This window comes from Chiloscyllium plagiosum, chromosome 11, assembly GCF_004010195.1.
Source record: "Chiloscyllium plagiosum isolate BGI_BamShark_2017 chromosome 11, ASM401019v2, whole genome shotgun sequence".
NCBI lineage: Eukaryota > Metazoa > Chordata > Chondrichthyes > Orectolobiformes > Hemiscylliidae > Chiloscyllium > Chiloscyllium plagiosum.
Genome location: NC_057720.1, coordinates 32,432,914 through 32,453,228, shown reverse-complemented (window position 1 = coordinate 32,453,228; position 20,315 = coordinate 32,432,914). Strand labels below are relative to the sequence as shown.

The following is a 20,315-nucleotide window of genomic DNA, read 5'->3' as shown; positions in this document are numbered from 1 at the left end:
ATGTTGACTCTTATTTCAAGAAGGTGAGAGTATAACCATAGTGAAATCTCACTACAACAGTTCAAGATGCTGGCAAGACCACATCTGGAGCACTGTGAGCAGTTTTGGTCCCCTTATTTAGGGCAAGATATCATTTCATTGCAGGCAGTTCACACAGATGATCCCTGATATGGAGGGTTGTCTTATGAGCAAAGGCTAAGGAGATTAGGACACTAGTCACTGGGAGTTTAGAAGAATGAGAGGTCATCTCATTGAAAAATATAGGATGCCAAACAATATAAGCAATAAGTGAGACAAACAGCTGAGTGATCTCAAAACCAAAGGATCAGATCTAAGCTCTGCAATCCGAATGGTGGTTATTAAACAACTCACTGGTGAAGAGGCTCCACAAATATCCCCATCCTCATTGAAGAAAACACCCAACACATCAGTACAAAAGAGTAGGCTGAAGCATTCATAGCACTCTTCAGCGAAGTGCCAACTGGACGATCCATCTCAGCCTCCTCCAGTGGTCCCCAACATTACAGATACCAATCTTCAGCCAGTACAATTCACTCCGTGTGACAGCAAGGAATGGCTGGAGGCACTGGACACTACAAAGGCTACGGAGCCCTGACAACATTCCTGCAATAGTACTGAAGATGTGTGCTTCAGAAAGTGCCAATCCCCTGGCCAATCTCTTCCAGTACAGTTGAAACACTTACACCTACTCAACAAAGTTGGAAATTACCCAAATATGTCCAGGACACGACAAAGCAAATCAAATCCAACCTAGCTAATTATCACCCCATCAGTCTACTCTTGATCATCAGTAAAGTGATGAAGGTGTGATCAACAGTGATGTCCTGCAGCACCTGCTCAGTAATAACCTGCTCACTGATGTCCAGTTTGGGTTCTGCCAGGACCAGTCAGCTCCTCACCTCATTACAGCCTTGTTCAAACATGGATAAAATAGTTGAATTCCAGTGGTGAGGTGAGAGTGACAGATCTTGACATCAAGGCTGCATTTGACAGAGTGTGACATCAAAGAGCACGAGCAAAACTGGAATCAATGGGTATCAGCGGCAAACTTTCCAGTGGTTGGAGTCATACCTGGCACATAGGAAGATGGTTATGACTGGTGAAGGCCATTCATCTCAGCTCCAGGGCATCCCTGCAGGAGTTCCTCAGGGTAGTGTTCCAGGCCCAATCATCTTCAGCTGCTTCATCAATGACCTCTCCTCCATCACAAGGTCAGAGGTGGGGCTGCTTGCTGATGACTGCACAATGTTCAGCACCATTTGCGACTCCTCAAATACTAAAGCAGCAACAAGATCTGGACAATATTCAGACTTGAGCTGACAAGAGAGAAGTAACATGTACACCACACAAATGCCAGGTAATGACCATCTCCAATAAGGGGCTATCTAACCACCATTCCTTGACATTCAATGATGTTAACATCACCATATCCCCCACTATCAACATTCATGGGGTTACAATTGACCAGAAAATCAAATGGTTCTGCCACATAATTCTCAAAGGCCTGTCCACCATCTACAAGACACAAGTCAGGAGCGCGATAAAATAAGCAACACTTGCCTGGATGAGTGCAGCTCCAAAACCACTCAAGAAGCCTGACAACATCCAGGACAAGGCAACGCAATTGACTGGCATCACATCCACAAACATCCAATCCCTCCACCACCAATGCTTAGTAGCAGCAGTGTGTACTCTTATACTGTATAAGATGCACTGCAGAAATTCACCAATGATTCTTCGACAGCTCCTTCTAAACACATTACCACTTCCATCTAGAAGGACAAGGGAAGCAGATACATAGGAACACCACAATGTTCAACGTTCAAGTTCACCTCCAAGTCTCTCACCATCCTGAGTTGGAAACATATCATTCTGCCTTCACTGTTGCTGGGTCAAACTTATGGCATTTCATCCCTAATGGCACTGTGGGTCAACCTGCAGTGGCTCAAGATGGCAGCTCACTACTACTTCAAATGGCAACTAGGGACGGACAATGAATGGTGGCCAGCCAGCAATGCTCATGCCCCACGAATGAATATAAAAAAAATTCTTAAGGGATTTGACAAGGTAAATGCTGAGAGGATGTTTCCCTCATAGGAGCGCCTAGGACCAGAGGATATAGTCTCAGAATAAAGGGGCACCAATTTAACACTGAAATGAAGAGGAACAGCTTCTCTCAGAGGATTGAGTGTCTCTGGAACTCTTTTTCACACGAGAGCTGTGGGGGTGGAGTCATAGGATAAATTTTAGTTGACAGTCAATGGTTATGGGGAAAAAGCAGAAAAGTGGACATGAGGAATGCTGGTTCAGGGTCAGGGAGTGAATGGCCTATTCCTGTTCCTTTTCCTTATGGTCTAAGAGAGATTCCTTCCCCAATGGCATTTATTGGATTCCAATATTATAAAGGCAATCAACTCAATGAAGGACTAAGTTCTCTCACTGATAGATTTGAAGTTTGGGGGGCATATTAAAACAAGCAGACAGCTTTCCTATTACCTCCCCACCCAACCCTGCAATGATGCCGTCAGGCAGTCTTTCTGTCAGTAGGGGAACTGAAGCCAGATCATGGGGCAATGAATGATTACTGAAGAGTTCCAGCATGCCAGTACTAGTATTTAACTGACAACAGCAGTGGAATGGGTAAACGAGAGAGAGAGAGAGAAGGAAAGGAGAGAGACTGAGAGAGTGAGTGAGTGAGTGAGAGAAAGCAAGAGAGTGAAAAAAGAGGAAAGAAGTGCATATCAGGTGAACAGCCTAGCAGGTTGCTCTGTGCAGATTGTTGCCTAGGGGAAGATGGGACTATCTTAATGGTCCTTTGGGCCCATCAGAGAGTCCCTGCCAAGGTCAACTTCCCCAAGGCTACCCCACCCCACATTCTCTCAAACACTAGTTCCTAGCCTCCTCACTGAACCCAATAACATACAAATGTTTGATCCACTGCAGCTAGTCTCCTCATTCCCCAAGTGCAGTACAAGCAGGTGCCCGTCCCCAGCCAATCAATACCCTGGTAGCTCTTAAATGTCCGTAAGGTACTTCGATTCCTGATTTTTTTAGCTGGACCTGGAGTGGTGGGGAACACGGTTCTCAATAATTCAGTCCACAATTAGCAATAATGTATTTGCGAGAGGAGATTTCATCATTTGCAGGCAACGGAATAAGGCAGTTAGAATGTGAATATTATATCATAATGTTCCATTTACTCCATACATCATTCATTTCTATATGTAACTAAACACAAAGGTACACTCATCAACATCAACAAGGAGTGTCTATCTCAATTGTTTTTTTAATCCTGTACATTCCTATGTTCCTTAATTGTTTACTGAAAACGGGTGATAACAACCTTGATCTCTCACGCATTAGTCAATTTAAAAACTGTGCAAGATTGAACAAACATGGTTAAAAATAGTCAGTTTCGATTTATACATCATAACAACGACAGCACTTAATTAGTTGTAAAGTGTTTGAAGACAGTCTGAGGTTAGGAAAAGTGTTACCTAAACTTAAGTTTGTTTTTTTCCCTTTATTAACTTCATAGTAAGGTGAGAAGAACCTCAATGTTTTCCCATTTCAAATTTTTGTGTTTTGGGAAATTCTCCCATATATCGTTCCTTTTAACAATCATTACATAGAACATAGAAAAATACAGCGCAGTACAGGCCCTTTGGCCCTCGATGTTGCGCCGATCCAAGCCCACCTAACCTACCCTAGCCCACTATCCTCCATATGTCTATCCAATGCCTGTTTAAATGTCCATAAAGAGGGAGAGTCCACCACTGCTACTGGCAGGGCATTCCATGAACTCACGATTCGCTGAGTAAAATTACAGGTTCAAACATTTGATTACATGCAGAACTGTTTATTAGGTATGTAATGATCAATGAAACAGGCAGAAAAATTATTCAAAGAGCAAAACATTGATAGAGAGTGAGAAGATCAAATTAATAATTTTTGAGAAATGACAAAAGGTGAAGGTGAGGAAAGATGACAAAAAAGATGAGGGAGGGGAGTGAGGGAGTAAGTGAGAAAAATAGGCGAATGGAAAAAAAATCATTTTTTTCTAAACAAAAGTTTCTCACACCTATTCATGAATGCTAAATTCCTCTGTAGTTATTTTCTGAGTGAATGTGTGATTGCAGTGTCAAAAGATAGAGATTTCATAGTTTTTAAAGTTAGTTGTTCAATTGGTTTAGTCTTTTCAAAAATGTTCTAGTAAGTCAGATAAACTCAACAGAACGAAAGGTCCAATGTCCAGCAAGAAAGATAAGAAATAATAATTATTTCCTCTCATAACTAATGCCATAGAAGGAAAGACCTCCATGAACAAAAGACGTCTTTTAAATTTCTACAGCAGAACACAACTAAGACCTGCTCTTTCGCTCAGAGACAACTTGTATAACAGCACTCTTCCCACTAGAAAAATAATGAAAGGAAATCTAGCCATGATCCACAAGCCTCAGAACAGCGTGAGCAGCATGCCCTGGAACAGCATAAGTAGAGCAGCCTGGTACAGCTTGTGGACTGTGAACCCCAGAATAGCATGGGCTGTGAGCCCTGGTACAGCTCGTGGGCTGCAAGCTCCAGAGTAGCGCAGGGAAGCAGCCTCAGAGCAGGATGTGAGGAAGCAGCCTTGGTACAGTGTACAGGCAGCAAGACCCGGCTGGAAACCGGCATGGGGGAGGCAGTCCTGACATTTACCTTGGAGCAGCTGAGTGCCGGTACGGAGCAGTCTGGAGCTTGGAGTGGAGCAGGCCGGGCTATTCAACTGGGGTCTGGAGTATATGGAGAAAGTGAGGATTGCAGATCCTGGAGATCAGAGTCGAGTGTGTGGTGCTGGAAAAGCACAGCCAGTGAGGCAGCATCCAAAGAGTAGGAGAATTGACATTTCGGGTTAAAGCCCTTCATCAGGAATGACTATCTGGCACAGACAGACAGACAGACCACGTATGGAAGCCCTGTGCAAAGATGTTGTACTGCAATGTCTGTTTGAAATTTCTTTCCTTATTGTAATGTCAACACTTTAATGATGTCCCATTTTTAACTTATTTTTCAATTCTGTAAGTAACGCAACTACATTTATTCCTCTGCTGTATCCAAGAATTGCATCTAGGTACTCGTACCTAAGACGTCGCCGTAAGTAGGCAGATGTTATAAAAGCTTTTCACTGTACTCCTACAATGGAATACAAGTGCTAATAAAAGGATATTATAATTGTAATATTGCAATTGTTAAAATAAGGTCAAGATACAAAGCATACAGAACTCAATACAAAAGCTCCTAAAGCACTAGAATCAATTATTCTCATCTCACTATATATTGCTTTTCTCTACATAAATTACTGAAAGATTGCACTGTGGGTAGAAATTAAGTAAAATCAGTGAGATGAATTAGGTGCATGCAGGATGCTTTCATATAGACAAGATACACAGTAAGTATGAGACAAGTTAGAGTATGTGTTGTATGTAGCTCACCCAACCAAACAGAATGTGAAAAAGATTGATTTTGGACTAATGAGGGCAGCAGAAATGGGGATGAGAGACTGACTGGAAACCCAACTGTGCTAAGAACATTACTAGAAAAGCTTTACGTAAGACTACATCTCCTGCTAATCCTGTCCTAACCTCTGAGAGCAGGGCCACTTATGCCAACAGTGACAGTTGAGAGGTTATAGAAATATGGAGTGGCACTATCCCAAGATGAGGTGTAAAAGGTAATTTGGGCCATAAAAAACAATATGGAACACATATGGAGTCCAACTACCTCAGATTTCTCAATTAATTTATATTAGGACAATGTTATACCAGCATCACAGCACTCTTTCTATTCTGTAACATTTCTGTGATAGTAGGGTCAGCTGAAAGAATGAAGTGCCTGTGTGGACTGTCAATCTCGTGGACAAATCAATAAGTTTTGAAGCATTTTATGATTTTTAATTCTCTAGTAGTGAAAATATATTAAATTAGAAAATACAAGGCAGTGAAATTAAGACTAAAATATGAAATAGATAGCAGCAGAAAGCAACATGGAATTTAAAAGAATTGCGTGCTATTTACAACTTAAAAATGTAATTTCCTTTTCTGATCTTTTTCTGGTAAAGTCTGTTCAGACTTCAGACAAAAAAGGTGCACTTCAATGAGGTAATTTGAATTAATTAGAGATCTAAGCATTTCTTTAAACATGTTAGCTCAGGGTTATATCAGAGCTTTGTGATCAAATACAGCCACAGTGGAGACTTCTCTTTGAATACAGCCAAGCAGGCTTGCATGACTCTTTGCAAGTTACACATTGTTTATTGATCCTCCTTTTAAACAGCAATTATGGCTGTGGGTGGCCTAGTGCAGAAGGTGTAATTATGATATTAAACTGCAGCACACTACAGGAAGTGTTCTTTGTACTTTTGACACTGATAGTGTGCAAAGTTCTTTTCGAATAACATATCAGAGCAATCAACCATCTGAATAAGTGAGTATACTTAAAAGACAAAGTGTTCTCTAAATTATAACATGTTATTGTGCATTTATTTTAAATACATGGTTTTGCTCTCTCTCAAATTATACTTGCAAAGATCTGATCGACACCAACTTAAGTAAAAAATGTAACTTTCTGAAGTTGCTTCTCAATTACTTCTCCGGTAAAGAGAACAGAGCTTGAGATATCAATATTGAAAATCTTAAAGACTAGGTAACTACATAATAAAAGTAGACATGTTCAAATTGTTAGGCAGAAAACTCTAGAGTTCTAACTCAGTGACAATGAAGAAATGTCAATATATATCCAAATCAGACTTGGAAGGGAACTTGCATGTGATTTACATTTTTATGTGCATGCTGATCTTACTCTAAGTGTTTGGGATCACAAATTTGAGAAGCTTCAGTGAATTGCTGCAGTACATCCTGTAAATAGTAAACACTGGAGCCATAGAATATCTCTAGCAGATTAGAATGCACTCAATCAGTCCACACATAGCAAACCCACAAGAAAAATCTAGATGTAGTTCCCCAACTGGGCAACACTTGCTGAATAATTCTAACTGTCCTAAAAAATACACTAATGATCATTTTATGATAGTCAAACAGTGTGGCGCTGGAAAAGCACTGCAAGTCCACTCCAGAATATCCCAGATGGCTTCCTACTTCAAGGACCGCAATCTTCCCTCCCATGTAGTCAGCAATGCCCTTCAGCGCTTCTCCTCCACTTCCCAAACCTCCGTCCCTGAACTCCACCCCTCCAATTGCAACAAGGATAGATACCTCCCCCACCGTCCTCACCTTCCACCCCATCAATCTCTGGACAAAACGCATCATCCTTCGCCATTTCTACCACTGTCAGACCCCACAACAGAGATATATTTTCCTCCCCACCTCTATAAGCATTCCGCAGAGACCATTCCCTCCGCAACTCCCCCGTTAGGTGCATTCGTCCCCATAAACCCACCCTCCACACCTGGCACCTTCCCTTGCCATCACAAGAGCTATAAAGCCTGCGCCCTTACCTCCCCGTCACTTCCATCCAAGACCCCAAAGGATCTTCCACATCCAGCAGGGATTTTCCTGCACATCCAAACACCTCATCTACTGTGTCCATTGCTCTTGATGTGGTCTCCTCTACATGGGGGAGACAAAATACCAACTTGCGGAACGTTTCAGAGAACATCTCTGGGACACACGCACCAAACAACCCCACCTGTTCTGTGGCCGACCACTTCAACTCCCCCTCCCACTCCGCCAAAGACACACAAGTTCTATGCCGCCTCCTCTGCCAAATCCAAGCCACCAGATGCGTGGAGGAGTAACACCTCATCTTTCGCCTTGCGACCCTCCAACCACATGGCATCAATATCAGTTTCACCAGTTTCCTCATCTCCTTTCCCCCCACCTTATCCCAGATCCAACCTCCCAACTTGGCACCGCCCTCTTGAACTGTCCTACCTGTCCATCTTCCTTCCCACCTATCTGCTCCTCAGATGCCGTCTGATCTGCTGTGGTTTTCCCTCACACCTTTTGACACTGATCTTCAGCATCTGCAGTTCTCACTTTCTCCTACCAATTTATGATAACCAGCCAAGCTAGTATTGTGGCTTAATATGCTTGGTTGAAGAAATATTCATTCATACATTGGACCAATTTTTTGTAAACTAAAGGAATATAATCAACTAGTTTCTTGTTGCTTTCTACAATAAAATACCTTGACTAATCAGACTCTACTTCCTGACCAATCGTCACCCTTAACTCTGCAGTATAAGTTGCTATGATTGCTTAAAATTTGGCATTCTTTATAATTGTTTTGATGAGCACAGGGCCACAAATCAATACACAATATAAAAATACTGCAATTGTAGGATATTTTAAAGATAAAGAAAAACTACTGGGAGACAGTGAACAGGGCAAGCAGCATCTTTACTTTTCTCCCTATGAATATTGCTTCATAGGGAGAGCTTCTGAGTATTCGGCAAAATGTTCGACTTTTATTTCAAAAGTTCACCAGTGGCTGGGGAAATCATAGGTATATTCTTAGCTTGTGAAAGATGCTACTAATAGAATCTGGAGAAGAGTTGACTAAATAATCTAAGTGAATGTTGGAAAAAGCAGCGGTGGGATGGATTTGACTATTGTTACCATAAATTGTTTTATCTTTAATAGTGGAAGGAAAAAAAAGCTGCTTTCCTTTTTTTTTAAAAAGTCACAGAATTATCCATCAACAATCTGATTATTTTCTGACCGTTATCTATAACCATTGGCTAAGATGGAAGATACTGAACTTTGCTTTTGAGGCCTAATCACATTTATTTTCTAATACTTCTGAACTAGTAGAATGAAATCACCCACATTTCTCAGGGGCAAAAATGTCTTTTTCAAAAAAACTTTCTTTAAAAATGAACCCCTTCCACCTAAAACTGGAAGACAAACTCCTAACATACAGTATGGACATATATGGTTTCAGAATCTGTACAGAAACTATTCAGTCTGCTTGGGTCTTGCTGAAACTTAGAATATCTTCGATGTGGCAAGAGCAAAGATAATATGAGCATCACCAATGTGATAAACATAAATGAATCAAGACATCTTTAATATTCCTTCTCCTTTAGAGCTACAAAAGGACATTTCAGACTGAATGTTCCATTTATTCCATGAAATTTGATTATTGCCTCTGTTACTGAGACTAGGAAGAGGTAACGTTTTTGCCCACTGTTAGTCAGTTCAGTAGAACCTCGATTATTCGAATGAGACGGGTGGGGACTATTTTGTTCGGATAATCGATCAGATCGTAAACAAGCAGTAATTTATGAGTGCCAGTTATCCAAACATTTCTCGGTTATCCGGCAATGCACGTCAAAATGCCACTTAACCGATAACTGATCTGTCGTAAACAAGAGGTAATTTGAGTGTCAGTTACCGAACATTTCTCGATTATCTGGCATGTACGCCATAATGCTGTTTAATCAAATGCTGAGTTGCCTAATGCCATTTTTACCGGACCTTGAGATCTTGTTCAGATAATCTGAAATTCGGAATTGGATAATTGAGGTTGTGCTGTATATATTTCATAAAAATAGCCCCTCAGTAGCACTGAACTTAATAATTTTTGAGAGAAGACATACTTTCTAGAACATTTTCGGCTTGTGCTCATCAAATCAATTCGTAAGAATACCAACTCAAGCAGAAAATCAATACTTATACGACATGAAAGGAGTGTGATATTGGGAGGGGCTTTGCCATGGGGAATGCAAAAATAATGATGATTGACAGTTAGCTCCACTAGGTATGTTTAAGTTTAAATAGGCAATGTGACTCTAATTAGTCAGGTTGCCCTGAGAAAAAAACAGCAAATTGGGTGTGACCTGTTTTGTTCAGTTGAAATATGTACAGTATATTTACAAGTTCCTTCAGTCTGCAAAGAATAGGAATCTGCGGCTCAATATATGTAGCTTCCAGTATCCGTAAGTGAACTACACTGTAAGGTCAACAGACAATTCTAAATTGGCTGTCGGTTTAATTGCTTGTATGCACAGAACTATCCAACAAGTGTTGCCTAATTGCAGAACAGAATCACATCCAATGTTAGATACTGTTGTGGGTTTTGCAAATGTGGGCACATTGGGTGCAGTCAAAACCTGCTTGTTGCAAACACCATATCACTGCAGCTGTTTTGATGCCCTAACCAAACCAGCGTTGACATGCTTAGCTTAAAATTTAAACAAGCCTGGTAGTTAACTATCAATCACTATTACTTTGTGCACTGCAACACTTCCACCAATCCAAATCCGTGTTCCACCCACCTTCCCATCATGCAGTATGTTGGTTTTCCCCTTGAATTGACATTCTTGCAAATTGTACTAATGAACGCAAGATGAAAAACCTCAACAAAATGCATTTTTTCTCAGCAACATTCAAAGTCTTAAAAGCTAATGGGCAGATTTCAACATAACTTTGTACACAGATGGGGTATGGCCTAAAGAAGTAATGTCAAAAATGTAAATCCACATCTCGTCTTGGAAGTTTTTTTAGAAACATCTTTTAACATTAGGAGATAAGGGAGTTATCACTTTTCCTTCAGAATTTTAAGGTTCTTTTATTTAAACCTTGTTGATCATTGAAGCATGTTGTAGATTGTGTCAACTGTTGGGGTGAAATTTGTCACATCAATATGTAAACAAGAGTTTTCATAGGGATTGACCTGATGCCACCTCAATGAGATGGAAGCTCCTAACAAAATAATTTTTATTGTTTGCTGTTTTAATTACATAGCACCAACCTGACAGAAATTAATTTTATGGAAGAATTGCGTAATTATGATTGTGTTGAATCAACATACCCTAGAACAATTTGCAGTATTGTTCTAAATGATAGCTTATTCTCTCAGACCCTTTTAATCATACTTTCCTGTCATTTCTACAATCAGTTGTTGTTTTTCTACTTTTTAAAATCATAATCACAGATGAACATACATTGCAAAGTTACTTAATAACAAAGAAAACTATCAAAAACTAGCCAGGAATTTTAAAAAATTGCCCCAGAGGGATAAAAGCTAACAGCTTCAAAATAACCACAAATTATAAACCTATGAACTATGAAAGGATGCACTTATATCCAATGTGCAGGGGATATCAGCTTAGAACTAAGGCTATAGATGTACTTTTTACTCATATGATGAGGGTAGCTGCTGCAAAGCAGAGTTATCCAAAAGCCTGAAAACAAGATGGAGAAAAACGATTTCCACAAGATCATACCAGGTTGCATGTAGCCATGCTTCCTCACTCACTAAAAGCTTCGATTTTTGATACATTCTTTTGTACTACTATTTTAAATTCTGCAATGAACATAGCATCTGCATTTTATTGTATTCATCTTGAAACAAATAATTGCTGTTTTACCAAATACAATTTGGCACGTTACTACTTTAGGAGTTTTTTTTTCACATTTTGGATTTCCTTTCTTCCAGGAGATCTAGCCATAGTTATCTATGGTTTAAAGAAAACAATTGCGGTCAATTTTCTTCTTAAAAATGCCTAATTATTAGATAGAGATTCAGTTTGGTCTGATAGAGCATTAGTCAGGGTTTTAAGCAAGGAGTGTGGTGCGTACATTGTGCCAAATGGCAGTGTGCTTCAAGGGAGCTTTGTGGAGGTTTGCAAGGATTGGTGGTGTGGCTGAATATTATGACAGTCCCAATCTTTTTAACCCCCACAACCATCACACAGGACAAGAGTGCAAAATGCTCATACCCTCAGCACTGGTAGTTTAATTATAACAAAAGTCAAGACATATAGCAACATGTGCTGTTTACCCAGAGGATGGCAAAGTAGTTTTGGTGCAGGATTGGAGCAATTAATTTTACTCAGACTAGATTTGTGACACACTCCATAGTACGATAACAAGTAGACCATGGTATTTGGAAAGAATAGTATTGATATTTTTCTTTGTACCAGTGCGACTTTACTCACCCTTCCTCAATAGTGACATTATGCATGATTATGGAATTGGCAATTTTTACTTTCTCTTTGATTATACAGAAGGCCCCGATGACAGACCGCTTGATAGAGGTCTTCTCTGCCACTTTAGTCATGTAACCAATCATACTGTCAGTGCCAACCTGTGTGGAGAAAAGCACATTTGTTGAAAAGGATGTGGAGATCTGAGCTTGTCTATAATCTCATGCATCACAACAGGGATTTTGAAGATAATGAATTATTCATTGAGGGAAAACAGCTTTAGTGTCCAAGTTAATAAGAGATATTTTGTCCATCTTCAGTACATGCTGGGAACCACATTTATAAAACCCATTCAAATCTACCAGGTTATATTGTTTAAGAAGGACTGACCCTAAGATTCGTGCCATTTGCATTATAAGACACAAATAACATTAAGCAGAAGGACGTCTCCACTAATAAAAAAGTGACCACAGCATGAAGTTTTGATACCACTGCATCTTGCAATTCATCACCTGATACATTTACCATGTCAAATAGCTTGCAGATCATGTTTGCGTGAAGCAAATGCTAGTCTTAAAGAAGTAAAACTTTAACTCTAATGGAAAGAAGGTATCAACTAATCAAAATGAAAATTTCTCCAAGTGGCTATCAGTGCTTCCTGCCTAGGAAGCCAACACATGGAAACAAATCTTCAGAGAGCAGGGATTTGTATGAATGACATCTGGCCATACACAGGGGTTTCCTTCTTGTATACAATGAGCGGTCTCAGCTATATCAATGAAAAAAACAAAGAACATTTTTCACCAAAACAGCCCTTTCATAGCTGGTACATTGGCAGATTTCGGACTAATCTACTAGTACTACCGTAGTTGCACTATTGTAGCTAATGGTGCTACAGGTTAACCACTCTTGGAAGCTTTTTAACCTGGCAGTCTTCTATTGAAATTATGGGAAGATTCTTTCAAAAGGTTTTGTCAGTGTCTTATAAACTCCTGGTGTAAGCCAATATGCACCAATGGAAAGCACAAGCCACTTTTGATGGATAGAGTCATAGAGTAGTGCAGTACAGAAACAGATGCTTTGGTCCAACTTGTCTACGCTGACGAAGTATCCCAAACTAAACTAGTCCCACTTGCCTGTGTTTTGCCCATGTCACTCTAAATCTTTCCTATTCATGTACCTGTCCAAAAGTCTTTTAAATATTGTAATTGTACCTGCATCTACCAATTCCTCTGGCAGTTCATTCCATATACAAATCACCCTCTGTGTGAAAAGTTCACCCTCGGGTCCCTTTTAAATCTTTCTCTTCTCACTTTTCAAATTATGGCCTCTAGTTCTGAACTCCTCTACCCTGAAAAAAAAAGACCTTAGCTATTTACCTTATCTATGCCCCTCATGATTTTTTAAACCTCTATAAGGTCACTCTTCAATCTCCTATGCTCCAGTTAAAAAAAATGTCCCAGATGTCCAACCTCTCCTTATAACTCAAACTCTCCAGTCCTGGCATCACTCTGGTAAATCTTTTCTGACCCCTCTCCAATTTAATAATATCGTTCCTATAGCAGAGTGACCAGAACTGTTTGCAGTACTCCAAAAGTAGTCCTGTACAACTTCAACAGGATGTCCCAACTCCTATACTCAATGGCCTAAGTAGGGCTCTGATGCAAGATATACAGTAGGAAATCACAAAATATTTAGATGCTGTGGTTTAGAGATAAATCAGCAGAAAGCTTTGCAGGCAATAAGTGATGGAGCCAGAGAGAGACAGAGAGAGAGAAAGAGACAGGCAGACAGACAGAGAGATATAGAGATGCAAAATAAAATCAGTAACACTGAGGGAAATCAGTTTTCTACACTGTTTGGAGAATGTGCTTTAAAAGAGAATACTCAAAATAAATATCTTGTACACTCTTTTGAAATGCTGATAGCTATGAATGGCTCTTCTGTAAAGACTGTTATATTAACAAGATCACACTGAACATTAACAGAAGTACAATATTTCTGCAGTACTGTCATGAAATGTATCAAGTGAAACAGTGAAAACTATAATTACACATCAATCCTTCTGATCTTTTCAAGTTCTCAATAAACTAACAATTTCACTGAAAAGTACAAATTAGATAGCGCCATAAAATATTTAACTATTCTGTGATCTTAATAAATAGAAGGAATAGCCTTGTAATAAAACAGGAGGTCTGTCTGAAGCTTCTGCCTATAATTACAACCTACTGTACTCCAGTGTATCCTCTATTGCTGAACTCTGTGTGTGGGCTGACGGGTTACTTACTATAGTCAATGTTTGTTTTGTCCAGCTGAGCAATGCTTCTGGTGTAAAGATACACAAAGCCCACCCACAGTTTTGAAAAACAGCCCATCCTCCCCTTTTTATGTGGGATTAATGCATCTAAGGACAGGAAGTTCCTGTTACAAATCTAGTTCCAAATATTTTCCTCATTTCTTTATCCAGAAAATCATCCTATAAAAGCATGCATACAAATAAAAAAACATAGAAAACTATTAGAACAGAAATGTTTGGTAGATCAGTGACCACCACTTAAAAGATAACAAAATTACAGCAATTCCTTTACGAAATCTTGAGTTATCCATCATAACGTTTTGGTTCAAGCATTATCACTCAGCTGGACAAACAAATGAAACTTCTTTTACTGTTTATGCCTTATATTTATTTGGCATAGCACTGAGGCCCATGACTTTAATTCCTCACAAGAGATTCTCAACACTACTGTAAACCAGGTGAAACCAACAAAGGATGGTGTGATTGAAAAAAATTGTTTAAAAATCTTGTAATCTCTTACTTCTGATCACAGACAGAGGAGCTCTGGCACAGCTCAATGACATCTATCTCAGAGAGGAATATTATATTCTATAATTAGAATTTTTAAGAATGACATGTTAAATTAAATTTCTTTCCATCAGATGGTCTTGAATTTTCTTTACCACTGCTAGACCAATAAATAGCAGAATTTACAAAACAATTCCACTTCAGGTCTCCTCAACCAAGTTGCTATTCAAATGCTGTTTTCAAGCAGCACCATAGCATGAAACATAGATTGGTACCATAGCCTTGGCTAGTGCTCCAGTTTCTAGGCAACTGGAACCCCAACCAGTAAAAAGAGCAGTCGCTGATTTGATCAGCATGATCATAGAAGCAAAAATATCATGGCTCTCAACAGAGATGAGAAAATTATATTTATTCAAAACCAGAATTAACATTTTAGAGGTAATCGTACAAAGTCATGCACCTGTGCACAAATTTTGAAACTAGTCATGAATTATCATTTTGATTTTTCATCCATTAGTGTTGATGGATGGAAAGTCATGAGACCAGTATGCTCAAATTCCTGAGATCAAGGTTTTTTGCTAGTCAATAGATTCTGATTGACTTGGGTACATGAGGAGAAAGTGAGGTCTGCAGATGCTGAAGATCAGAGATGGAAATGTGTTGCTGGAAAAGCGCAGCAGGTCAGGCAGCATCTAGGGAACAGGAGAATCGACGTTTCGGGCATTAGCCCTTCTTCAGGAATGAAGAAGGGTACATGAGAACTAACTGTACCTAAAAGACACAAAGTTCATAGGCATTATTTGTACTTCTCACTACTCACCATATATCTGTCAGCAATTTGTGCTGTAGGATGGATTAATGTTTCTTCTTGGGATAAAGCAGACAGGAACTTAGGAGCCTGGAAGATTAAAAACACAAACAGGAAAAATAAAATGATCACATATCAGTAACTTTCACAAACTTCAAAACGAGTTACTGTATGTTTTACCCTGTGGTACATTTGTTGATCCTACATAATTGGTGATGAAAATGCATAATAGGGCATTATTCATCATCAGAATCATTACTGTAGTTTATCTAAACATTAGTTAAAGGTTCAAATTCAATGACACTGTACTAAACTATGCTGGTAAATTTCAGATAGGTGGCTTTCTCTTCATCATCAAAACAACCGCTAACCAAGAGGTACCACATGCGGTTATATCAGAAGCCACCATATATATTCCAAAATGAAAATGATTTGCATGTAACAAAACTGTAATCCTCAACATTTTGTCTTTCTGAAACTCTAATTTTATTTATATTCAAATATGGTTTCTTTCTTTGTTCATTACAGACAAATAGAGACAATTGCCTGTCTCACAACTTCAGAATACCTCAAGGCCATGAAATACCATGTCACTGTTGTAATGTACTGAAAAGGAGCAGGCTATTTGCACACAGCAAATTTCACCAGTAGCAATGAAGAAAATGCTGATTGCTAAGGATAAAAGTTGTCCAGACCATGCAAACAGCTGCTATGCCATTTATTAGATAATGCCACAAATTTTGTTAAATTTACTTGTGCCAGTAGGCATGACCTTGCTTTAACATCTCATTTGAAAATGCAACTCCAGCAGTGCAGTACTCAATCAGTTCTGAACTTGGGTGAGGTGCAAATCCAAGACCTCCTAGTTTAGAGGCAAGAGAGTAGCTCTGGAAATAAGGCTGGCACCCATTGTGTATAATCTATATAGAGCAGGGGAATATAGGTGCCATGGGGTAATTGCAAAACAGTCTTTTCAAAATCCTCAGATGAGGTTATTCATTGTAAATAGAGGGGTCAGGATTGATTGCTTGATGCTCAAAGATTTCATTACAACAATTAACATTTAAATTAGGCAATTAACACACAAAACGGCACTGTATGAGATTTTGGCATGCCAGGCAAAGTATCAAAAGAAAATAGCAGAGGTGATTGAACAGATTTTAAATTTTTTTCCTGGGCTGTGTGTGTCACTGGATAGCCAGCAGTTATTGTCGATTGCTCTCAGCCTGTATCTTAATTAATGACAAGAGTCCATGAGGTTCTTGCACATTATTGGAGGGGGCATGAGATAGAGTATTAAGAAGATGGCCAACAGTGGAGAAAAGAACCCTGGGGTTATCACTGCTGTTCTGAATGTTGTGGAATATGGGTTGATTTGCAAAGGCAGACACCCTATAATGTCTGATAGTCCCAGTAGAAAACTACAGGCTATTTAAAGTTGTCTAAATGGTGCTCATGCATGTGTTAATTACAAATTTATATAAAATTCAATTTGATCTCACTTAGTGTTTACCACAGAAAAATCAATAAGAAATAATTAGCGCACTTCTTGTAAATGAAACTGAAGAATAAGCAATTGTATCAAAATCATTGCTAACTGATTAATTACTAATCCAATTTCCAAGCAAGTAATGCAATTGTCTTAGTAAATAATTAAGTGAATGCATGGCTGTTTAGTTATTTAATATCAGCACCAGTCATGATGTCCTGCATTTCACATACCATTATTAACTTTTTAATCATATTTTCATAAAATATAACAATCACTGTATCATAATGGTGAAAGTTAAAATGAATGTTATTAACTTAGAAACATGTAAAGAAATAAGTGGCAGTTTCCCACCCTGGGTTTATTAGATCTTCAAAATCTTTAACTGTATTGTGCTTCCTATCCCAAAGTTTTAACGTTATAATTAATCTCAAAGGGAAAGAAAAGTCTGCATGAAAGACAAGTTTTAAGAAATACTAAACTGAAATGAACTATTATTTAAGTCTTCCAAAAATGAAAAAAAAACATTTACATCAGGTCAACAGACCTCTGCTGCAGAAAACAGAAATTGCTATGAAAACTCAGCAGGTCTGGCAGCACCTGAGCAGAGAAAGCAGAGTTAACAGTTCGGGGCCAGTGACCCTTCTTCAGCAAGGGTTTTGAGCAATTTCTGTTTTTGTTTCTAATTTTTGGCATCTGCAAAGTGTTAGATATATCCACACAGCAGTTTCAAACAAAATCTTAATAAACCAGCTGTCTTTATGGTATATATATTCATTTGGAAGCATTAATTTCTCTGAAAATGTTATTCATTCAGTTCAAAGACATTCTTATCCCAGGTGGCTATCCCCAACACAAGATAATACATGTCAACAACCCGAGTCTATGACACCATTTTCCTTTCTTATATTCACATCTGAAATGGTTTCTCCAACTTGCTAAGTATAAAATAAAGATTGGTATGATTATTGGGTTCAAAGAAAACAATTTCAATTAAGTTTTCCTCTTATATCAATTAAAATTTAAGTTCAGCAAATTCTTTTTAGGGAGTAAGCCAGTTATATATAAACCAATATTATTTGTTATGTAAGAGGTTTAAATCAAGATTTGCATTCTATGTTTCATAGTGAAGTACAGCTCACAAGAATGTTTTCATTAAGTTCTTTGCACTTTGTAACTGATCCACTGAACATAAAAATATATGCTTCATTATTAACACCTTAACTCCTTTCAAACAATAAATTATTTTATAAGCAGCAAGTTATTTCAAACCTTGTTGCTATCAGAAACAAAACAGATTTATCACAATTCAGGGAAAAGTGAACACACTTGTTGATTTAATTTAAAACTAGATAAAATTTTTAGACCCACCTAATTCATAGATCTATTTAAAATGAATTACTATAATTTGATCTCTATCTAATCAGTATGTGAAAGGCAGAGGGGAGTAAAAGTTAACTTTAAAGTAATTTTAAAAATAAATAGATCCAAGTTACCATATGTTAGCAAATGGTAGTATCAAAGAGGGGCAGGAATGTGTCAATTACCATTAACTCAGACCTGAGCTTTGCCAAACATCATAGTATTTGCAGTCATTTCACACCCTTTTTGCTCATCAGTCGGAAAGATGCTGACCAATGCTTCTATTGTTTTAAAATCCTGAGAGTGGCACATAAGCATCATCAACACTATAAACTTAAATTAGAAAGAGGCTGAGTAAAAGGATTGAATGCACGAGAAACCTTCCCCGGTAGTGACAGCCTTATGGTGCATGTTGGTTGCAGGCACCCTTAAGCAGATAGCAAGGCCATCTATTTTCTTCCTGATAACAAGTCTACAGAAGTGGTTCCTCTGTGATCAGTGTGAGATACATTCAAAATCAGGAGTAAGAGTATGCTTTTTGGCCCTTTGAGCCTGCTCTGCTATTCAGCAAGATCATGGCTAATAGCATTGTTCCACATTCTTACTAACCAATAGTCTTTTGTCCCTTCATTATTCACGAGTTAAAAAAAATTCTGAAGACTCAATGTTTAATGGAAAGAAGAGCAGAAGGAGATCATTTTGTCTCTCGAGTCTGCTCTGCCATGTATTAATATCTGATTGGAACCTCAGTTCCACATTCCTGCCTAACCCAACAATCTTTTACACTCTTGCTTAAATAGAATCTATCAGCATGTATCTTAATAATATTTAAATGCTTTCAAACCCATTTAAGAATGAGAGCTCCAAAGATTCATGATATTCAGAAAAATTCTCCTTATCAATGTGAAATGAGCGACTCCTAATTTTTAAACAGTGACTCTAATACTAGGTTTTTCCATAATTCATAGAATCCATTAAGTGAGAAAATAGGCCATTTGGCCCAACAAGTCCACACTGACTCTCCGAAGAGCATCCCACCAAGAGCCATTCCCCTACTCCTATTACTCTACATTTCCACTAACAAATTCATCTAGCCTATCACTCCCTGAAGACCATGGGCAATTTAGCATGACCAATTCACCTAATCTGCACATCTTTGGTCTGGAGCACATGGAGGAAACCCACACAGACATGGGTAGAACGTGCAAACACCATACAGAGTTGCCCAAGGCTGGAATCGAACCTGGTGGTGTGAGGCACCAGTGCTAACCACTGAGCCACCGTGCTGCCCAAAGAAAACACCATTTCCATATTCCTCTTACGAAGACCCCTCAGGATCTTGCATGTTTCAATCAGTGGCCATTTGCTCTTTTAACTCTAGCAGAGATATAAAACTGACCTTGAAGGGCTGTATGGCCTATTCTCCACGGTCCTAATAAGGAGACTAATACTGAGACGGTTGCACCAATACCCTGCATAACCTCCGTACTTTTCTATTCAATTCCCTTCACAATAAAAATAACTTTCCATTTGTTTTACTAATTAAATGCTGTTCTCGCATACTTTTGCGATTCATGCACAAGGGCACCTCAATCCCTTTGCACCTTGGCTCTCTACAATCACTCACCATTTAAATATGCTTCTTTATTATTCTTGCCAAAATGGACAAGTGCACATTTTCCCACATTATACATTATTTGCTAGAAATCCCTTTGCAGCATCCTTATGTCCTCTTCACAATGTATTTACCTATCTTTGTGTCATTAGAAAATTTAGCATCCAAACCTTTGGTTCCTCCATCCAAGTAATTTAGGTAAAGTATAAGAAGTTGAGGAACCAGCATGATTTCTATGCCACACCACTTGTTACATCTTGCCCATTAGAAAATTACTTATTTATGCCT

The 20,315-nt window shown here is 38.7% G+C and overlaps 1 protein-coding gene across 1 annotated transcript in view; it reads right to left on the bottom strand.

Annotated features, from left to right (window-relative positions):
- eif2b3 (eukaryotic translation initiation factor 2B, subunit 3 gamma) overlaps positions 1-20,315 on the bottom strand; it is a 141,296-nt gene that overhangs the window by 27,386 nt on the left and 93,595 nt on the right. Inside the window, exons 9-10 of the mRNA XM_043699051.1 lie at positions 15,574-15,651; positions 11,963-12,111 (exon numbers count right to left, since the gene is read on the bottom strand). Of these exons, the coding sequence (XP_043554986.1) occupies positions 11,963-12,111; positions 15,574-15,651 (227 nt within the window). The remainder of the gene's footprint in view (positions 1-11,962; positions 12,112-15,573; positions 15,652-20,315) is intronic.